Genomic DNA, 8,022 nt, shown 5'->3' with positions numbered 1-8,022 from the left:
GGAGAACGAAAGTGGCAGCAGGAAGGAAATTTTGAAGGTAATGAAATTTTTCTACTTTAATAGCCATGGTGGTTGTTGCATGACTATATGCATTTGTTGAAACTCATAAAACTGGATGGGCATGCCTATAATCCTAGCCACTTGAGAAGCAGAGAGCCAGAGGATCAAGGTTTGAGGCCACTCCAGGCAAAAAGTTCAAGAGACCCCATCTCAACAGATAAACAGGTGTAGCAGTGAGAGCCTATCATTCCAGCTAGGCAAGAAGCATAAATAGGAAGATGGCAGTTTAGGACAGCCCGGGCATTAAGAGAGAAACTATTAGAAAAATAATCAAAGCAAAAAGGAGTGACAGTATGGCTCAAGCGGTAGGGTGCCTGCCTAGCAAGCACAAGGTCCTGAGTTCAAACCCCAGTGCTGCAAAAGTTGTTCCTGTGGGGGGGACTGACTGGGTGAGAATACCATATTTCCTTTTTGTCCTGAAGTACATTGAGGCCTAGATTGAGACAATCCAACTGATGGTGGTCATCCGGATATCCACTGGGGTTTTGTTCCCATGACATTTTGCCAGAAGTGATGCTATAAACAGTGGTAGGTGGAATATTGACAGTCCCTGACCTGAGGCCTGATGGGAAATCCCTCCCAAAGTAAAAGGTAAATTATTGCACTGGCACCTCCCACCACTAGGAGGAAGTACAGCTCTTTCTGGGCCCCTTTGGGCTTTAGAGGCAGCATATTCCTCACTTGGAAATGTGGTTCCAACCTACTCATCAAATCACAGGGAAGATATTCAACTTGAATTGGGTCAAGAACAAAAAAGGGCTCTGAACAGGCTGGACAGCTGCACCTGACACAGCAGATGTGATGGAATCAGAAGTGCTAGGTTTTAATTCATTCCCACAACGCACACATTGAAAGCTTAATCCTGAAATTCACTTGTGAATGCTATTTGGAAGTAGGGCCTTGTGGAGGTAATTAGTATTAGATGAGGTCATGAGGGTGGGGCCCCCATGACTGAATTAGTGGCTTTAGTGAAGAGGAAGAGAGATGTCGGCAGTTGGCTCCATCTCATCATGTGATGCTCTGCACCATGTTCTGATATGACAAGAAGGCCCTCACTTTTTGCTTGTCTCATGCTTTTTGGGCTTCCCAGCCTCAAGAATCATGAATTCAATAAACTAATATGTGTTTGTTTGTTTGTTTTTTGGTGTATTGGGCCAGTAGGTTAGGTGCTCTAATGCTGGAGCTGAAGCCCCAGCAACATATATATATATACACATATATATATATATATTCTTTTTTTGGCAGTACTGGGGCTTGAACTCAGGCCCTACACCTTGAGCTACTCCACCAGCCATTTTTTGTATTGGTATTTTTGAGATAGGGTCTCACAAACTATTTGCCCAGGCTGGCTTCGAATTGCAATCTTCCTGATCTCTGCCTCCTGAGTAGCTAGGATTACAGGCATGAGACACCAACGCCCAGCTAACATATATTCTTAATAATTACCCAGTCTCAGGTGTTTTGCTATAGCAATAGAAAATGGACTAAAAGTCCTATGGTTGAAGAAGATGCTATGTAAAGTCTCTGGTGAGCCCCTATGGGAGAACCACAGTGCAGCCCCTCAGGTTCTGGAGAAAGTCACTGGAGAACAGTGAACTATTAACAAAGCAGGCCAGCCTTATTTCTTAGAAACTGAGTGTCCAATGAGACAGTGAGTGGCCAGTGGCCAGAATTTCCACCAAGGCTTCAGGTCAGGTGGGTCCAGCAGCAACCCACCATCAGGTGGAAATGCCACATCTGGGACATGGCTCAGCAGGTCCAGAGGGCCCAAATAGGCTGCACAAAACAGGTGGACCAAACTCCCAGGTCACCTGCAACAGTTGCTCTCATACCTGGCTCTCAACTCACACCTACGGCCTTCAGGGAGATTCTCGGTGTCAGCTATGAGGGGAGGAAAACTCCAGCTTGAATTAGATATGGAGGGGTTCAGCACTTGGAAGCAGGAGCAAATAGACTAGGGCCCCACTCATGGCTGTCTGAAAGACACATTCTTCCAAAGGGCAGAGCTTCCAGCAATCCATCAGCCACTTCAGTTCTAGAGAGAGAAATGGTCCAAGTAGGAGCATTGATTCAGGGACAGTAGGAAAAATACTTGTGAAGTGGAAATGCTATCGATGGATATCACTGTACACCTCTTAAGACCCAGTGTGTCAGCGGTGGCAAATTGGTAGCATGCATTGACTGGGCTGGGGATTTTCACACTGGGAAAATTGACAAACACTGTGAGTCAGGTTTCTACATATGATTTGCTTATTTATTTTTCTGTGGGTTGCCTAGAATTAAGGAAGTAATGGATTGCCTGAAACCATTATTTTGTTCACTGTGCTCAAAAACATGAAGAAAATTTTTTTTGGTGGTGGTGGTACTGGGGTTTGAACTCAGGTCCATGAGTTTGCTTGGAAGGGGCTCTACCCTATTCTTTTTCTTTTAAAGGTATTTTTCCACTGTTCTGAAACTATTATCCAGTTCCATAAGAAGTCATCCACATCACTGATGCACGAGGAAGTTCTAACATACATCTTCATTGTTTTATTTTGGTTTTCCTTATTAATGTAAACCAAATATCACCTGGTATTTGTATCAGAGCTACTCAGAGAGCTGACTGTCGGGAGCAAGGTGTGGAAGCAGAAACCCATGACCGCCACACTGGGCCACTCACCCAACAGGCTTCTCCAGCCTTGGTGGGTCTGAAGTCAAGTTGTGTGAGCCAGTGATTATACCATGGGAGACAGTCAAGTTTTGTTAGACCTAAGCCCCTCCTGCCACCTGGTCACTTTGGGCTTCTTGTAGCAAAGACTCAATCTGGGTAATTGCCCAAATCATTGATGAGGCCGTATATGGAGGAAGAGAGGAAGCCACTTGTTTGTGCAGCTGATTTGTGCCCTCTTGCTCAGCTTGCTCTGTGAGCACAGCAAAAATGCCTGACAAGGGAACCAGAGTTGGTAACCAGAGTCTCAGAGTCCACCTGGCATGTGAGCCACCTACCAAAGCTGGCTGGGCTGAGAGGAACTCAGAGAAGAAGGCGGCGGAAGCAGAAGGGAGGGAAAGAGGAGGAGGAGGAGTCGGGGAAGGAAGAGGAGGCAAAGAAGAGGGGAAAAGTGTAACCCAAAGAATCTTAGAGAAGATGCCCCTGGCCAGAGTGGTCTTGTAGTGAGAAGAAGGTGGGTCTGAGTGGGGCAGAAAGGCAAGAGCCTGGCTCAGATGCTGCAGCAAAGCCACCGTGCCCACTTCACACTGCTGCCCTCCAGACTTCTCCTAGGAGGCAAACAGGTATCTATCTTTCTTATTTAAGTATATATATTTTTTTCTGGTACATGCAGCTAAACCTAATCCTAACTGATACAGAGGGAAAATAAATACTTCCACTTAAGATGGGAGGGGTGCTGAGCACTGGTGACTCAAAAGTGTAATCCTAGCTACTCAGGAGGCAGAGATCAGTAGGATCACGGTTCAAAGCCACCCTGGGCAAATAGTTTAAGAGACCCTATCTCGAAAAATACCCGTCCCAAAAAAGGGCTGGTGGAGTGGTTCAAGTGGTAGAGTGCCTGCCTACCAAGCTTGAGGCCCTGAGTTCAAACCCCAGTACCACCAAAAAAGTAAGTAAATATTATGGGAAGGGTTTGGAAGAATTTCCTCACCTAACATCAGAGTAAATAGAAGGCAGAGCAGAGCAGCTTAAGATAAACATGAACCAATGAAAAGAAACACCATGGCAGATGTGCAAGCATGACATGGGGAGTCTGAAAGGGAAGTGCAAATGTCAGTGTTGTGAAAGACTAATAGAAAGCCAGGGGTTGAGGAAGTCTCCTAGATTAAAGGAGGGAGCGGTGAACTGAAGGTTGTGTCCTCCTGAATTCCTGCATGGATGTCTTTCACCCCAGTGTGACAGTGTTTGAAGGTAGGTTCTTTGGGAAGTAATTAGGGTTAGATGAGGTCAGAAGGCGGGGGGGCCTCATGATGAAATTAGTGCCCTTACAAGGGACACCAGAGAGCTCCTTGGCTTTCTTTTTTTCTACCAAGTGAGGACACAGCAAGTAGGCAGCCATCTGCAAGCCAGGAAGAGAGCCCTCACCAGAACTGCACCCTGATCTTGGACCATCCAGCCTTTAGAACTGCGAGAAGGCAAACTTCTGTTGTTGATGCTGCCCAACCTACAGTATTTTGTTAAGGTAGCTGGAGTAGACAAAAGACACTTTCCTACTAAATACAGTGTGTGATCCTTGTTTGGAATTTTTTTTTTTTAGTCTACAAAGGAAAATATGGCAATATTTTCTCAAACAAAAGAGAGTGTACAAACAAACCAGGGTGGAGGAACTTGATCCATGGCAGAGAGAAAGAAACTTCCCCTGCATCTCCACATAATGGACCCGAGATGACTCAGTGACAGAGAGTCAGAGCCAGCTCAGTGGCATGGAAGCTCAATGCAAAACAGGGCAGGAATGACTGATGACCAGGACACTGACTGCATTCTTTCAACACTGGGGTTTGAACTCAGGGCCTTGCACTTGCTAGGCAGATGCTCTACCACTTGAGCCATGCCCCAGCCGTTTTTACTTTAGTTACTTTTTGAATAGGGGCTCATGCTGATGCCTGGGCCAGCTGGGACTGAGGTCCTATTTGTGCTGAATAGCCGGAATGAGCATGCACCAAGTTAATGGGTCCTGCACCCAGCTTCTTATAGGTTAAGATGGGGTCTTGCAAACTTTTGCCTGGGATAGCTCCAATCAAACTGCTCTCCACCTCTTAAGTAGCTAGGAACATTAACTTTAATAGATTTCAAGCCCTGAGTTCAAACAATGCCCATCCCCCCAAACAATGCATGCCAGGTGAAAAGCAACCAAAGAAAGAAATAAGAAATATGCCAAGAAAATCTGATACAGATCAGTAGGCAAAGAGTTAGTGAACATCAAAAATAAAGACTTTTTGGGTGACCAGCCAGAAATATGTGGTCATCTGTAGATACTAGGTTGGCCTGCGCCTTGTCCACAATAGCATTTCATGCCAGCAGGCACAAGCCAATAAATGGTCACACAGCTCTAACAGAAGTGTGACCCTCCCCCCAAAGTATTATGCCTCAAGAAGTCATCATTCAAATACAAAGGTAACAGGGAGAACTTCTCCAATATGAACTTTTTTTTTTGGTGGTACTGGGGTTTGAACTCAGGGTCTAACGCTTGCTAGGCAGGTGCTCCACCACTTGAGCCACTCCACCAGCCATTTTTTATGTCGTTTTTTTTCGAGATAGGGTCTCAAGAACTGTTTGCCCAGGGCTGGCTTCAAACAAAGATCCTCTTGCTGCCTGCCTTTCAAGTAGATAGGACTATAAAGCATGAGCTACTGGTGCCCAGCTCGATGTGAACTATTATCACAAGGAACAGAGCAGCTATGAGCCTTTGGGAGATGCTCCTTAATGATGAAATGCCACCAGTGGAGGGATTTATCAACATCATAAACTCCAGAACGGAGAAGGGATAGCCCTGACCCACTTAAATACTGAAGCACAGTTAAACACATGGTGGGATACAGTTGCATAAGAGAATGCAAGTATATGCAGCAGGGAGGCCTCGAGGGGACTTCTGAAAGAACCAACAAGGTCCAATCATATGCGTGTGTGCGCACTGCAGCCTCACAGAAAAAGTCAGCTGATGATTGCTACAGTGGCTACGACCCATGGAATGAATGTGGCTCAGGTGTCCTTGCGGATGTGAAAAGGAACTTGAAGGCTACATATGACCTGCAGTTCCTGGATCCTGAAGCCCTGTGTGGAGGAGAGACCTGCCGCAATGGCTCATAGGGCCAGTGTCCTCCTGGCTTGAAAAGCCCCTACTGTCCAGTGCCTGAACAGGCTGCAGCTATAGTGGTGGGTCATGCAAAGGGCAGGGCACCCCACCTGTGACAAAAACGTGGACTACCTCAACTTGTGTTTTCTGAAATAACACCTCTGTGCCAGGGCAGGGGCATTTGGCTTTTGTCTAATGTGGCAGTTATCAAACTTTTCGCTCTCAGGACCCCTTTAACTCTTAAAACTACTGAGGGCCCCAAAGATCTTTTACATTTGTTGTTATATCAATAGTTATAGTTTTAGAATGAAAACTGAGATTGTAAAAATATTTATTAACTCGTTTTTAAGTGATAATAAGCTTATTACATATTAACAAATAATATATTTTTATAAAAATAATTGTATTTTGGGGGACTGGTGGAGTGGGTCAAGTGGTAGAGCACCTGCCTAGCAAGTGTGAGACCCTGAGTTCAAACCCCAGTACCACAAAATAAAATTGCATTAAAAAACAAAACTTACAGAGAAGTGCAGTGGCAATGACTGCAATTCCATCATGCTGGATGATCACTTATGTACAAGTGTTCAAGACCAGCCTGGGCACCATAACAAGACCCCCATCTCAAAAAGACAGAAGCAAAGCCAAATATGGTTGTACACACTTGGAATTCCAAAGCTACAGAAGCAGAGGCAGGAGAATGGCAAGTTTGAAGTCAGCCTGGGCTAACAATGGTGGCATTTCATCATTAAGGAGACTCTATCTCAAAAAAATTAATAAATAAAAATAGAAAAACTTATTGTCAAGTGGTGGAGCATTTGCCTAGCAAGCGTAAGGCCCTGAGTTCAAGCTCCAATACTACAAAATAAATTAATTAAAATTAAAAACTTATAATTTTGCATATCTCTCTAAAATGCAACACAGCAGGATTCTCTTTTATTTCTTGTTTGGGTTTTTTAAAAGAAAAATTACACATTATTTATAATCAGATATTAGATACTAAGAATCACTGGGTTGGTGGAGTGGCTCAAGTGGTAGAGCACGTGCCTAACAAGCATGAGGCCCTGAGTTCAAATCCCAGTACCACCAAAAATAAAAAGGAACAAAGAATCACTACTAGTTTTGTTAGCAATGACTATGGTATTGTTATTATGCATCTTACAGTTATTAATTCCTTACAGTTGGTTTTTTTGGGTTTTTTTTGCAGGGGGAGTGGTACTAGGGTTTGACCTTAGGACCTCATTCTTGCTAGGTAGACACTATTACTGCTTGAGCCACTCCACCAGCCCTTTTTTTTGTGAAGGGTTTTTTCAAGATAGGGTCTCACACTATTTGGTTGGCTTCGAACCATGGTCCTCTTGATCTCTGCCTCCTGAGTAGCTAGGATTACAGGCGTGAGCCTCCAAGGCACGACTCCTTACATTACAGGTTTTTTGTTTTGTTTTGTTTTTGTGGTACTGGAGATAGAACTCAGGGTCTTGTGCATGCTAGGCAAACACTTAACCACTAAGATACATCCCCAGGCTTCCTTGCAGTTTTTGAGGAACCCAATGGAACACTTATTACATGGAAACTTCGGTGCCTCCACACTGCTCTTTGGTGGAAAACCAAGCTTGATTTCAAAGCAACCTGAGAACAGAATTCGGGAAATCACGTTAACAGTGTGGCAGGGAGCACACAGACACCTGTCCATTTGGCAAGGTTGTCCACAGGGAGTCTCACCAATTCCTGCTGATTGCCTCACACCTACTCAGTTTCTCCTTCAAGTTGAATCCAAAAAGTAGTCTTGAAGATGCCTACATGTGTTTGTTACCCAAACACACATCCCACTTCAGGAAGGGACATCTGGGGCCAACTTGAGAGATCTGTGTAATTATTAAAATGGATATTTACATTGAGAATACAGTTAAGATAGCAGCTCTCTTCATTCACATTTTTAAAAGAATCACAGAAGTTTCATTCAGGTTTTAAGCAGCTGAGCTAGTAGAGATTCTTTCTCCATGTCATAGGAGGTGGATTACATTCAGTACCCCTCAGGCTGGCATCTGCAATGGCACTTCAATCAGAGATACTTTCTCTCTCTCTCTCTCTCTCTCTCTCTCTCTCTCTCTCTCTCTCTCTCTCTCTCTCTCTTATTGTTATTTGTTTGTTTTGAGACAGAGTCTCACTGTGTAGCCCAAGTTGG

The 8,022-nt window shown here is 44.5% G+C and overlaps 1 protein-coding gene and 1 non-coding gene across 7 annotated transcripts in view; both read left to right on the top strand.

Annotated features, from left to right (window-relative positions):
* Positions 1–3,167: 3,167 nt before the first annotated feature.
* Mark3 (microtubule affinity regulating kinase 3) overlaps positions 3,168–8,022 on the top strand; it is a 119,578-nt gene continuing 114,723 nt past the window's right edge. For 3 of the 6 annotated variants that reach the window (XM_074067092.1, XM_074067088.1, XM_074067089.1), the window contains exon 1: positions 3,169–3,330. In XM_074067092.1, the coding sequence (XP_073923193.1) occupies positions 3,262–3,330 (69 nt within the window). In that variant the 5' untranslated portion in view covers positions 3,169–3,261. Of the gene's footprint in view, positions 3,331–8,022 lie in introns of all 6 variants that reach the window. The other 3 variants (XM_074067090.1, XM_074067087.1, XM_074067091.1) reach the window with 2 other exon arrangements.
* Trnav-aac (transfer RNA valine (anticodon AAC)) lies at positions 6,854–6,926 on the top strand. The gene has a single exon. It is a non-coding gene; the product is annotated as a tRNA-Val (tRNA).

This window comes from Castor canadensis, chromosome 3, assembly GCF_047511655.1.
Source record: "Castor canadensis chromosome 3, mCasCan1.hap1v2, whole genome shotgun sequence".
NCBI lineage: Eukaryota > Metazoa > Chordata > Mammalia > Rodentia > Castoridae > Castor > Castor canadensis.
Note: the sequence above shows the minus strand (reverse complement) of the source record. Positions and strands in the feature narration are given on the sequence as shown.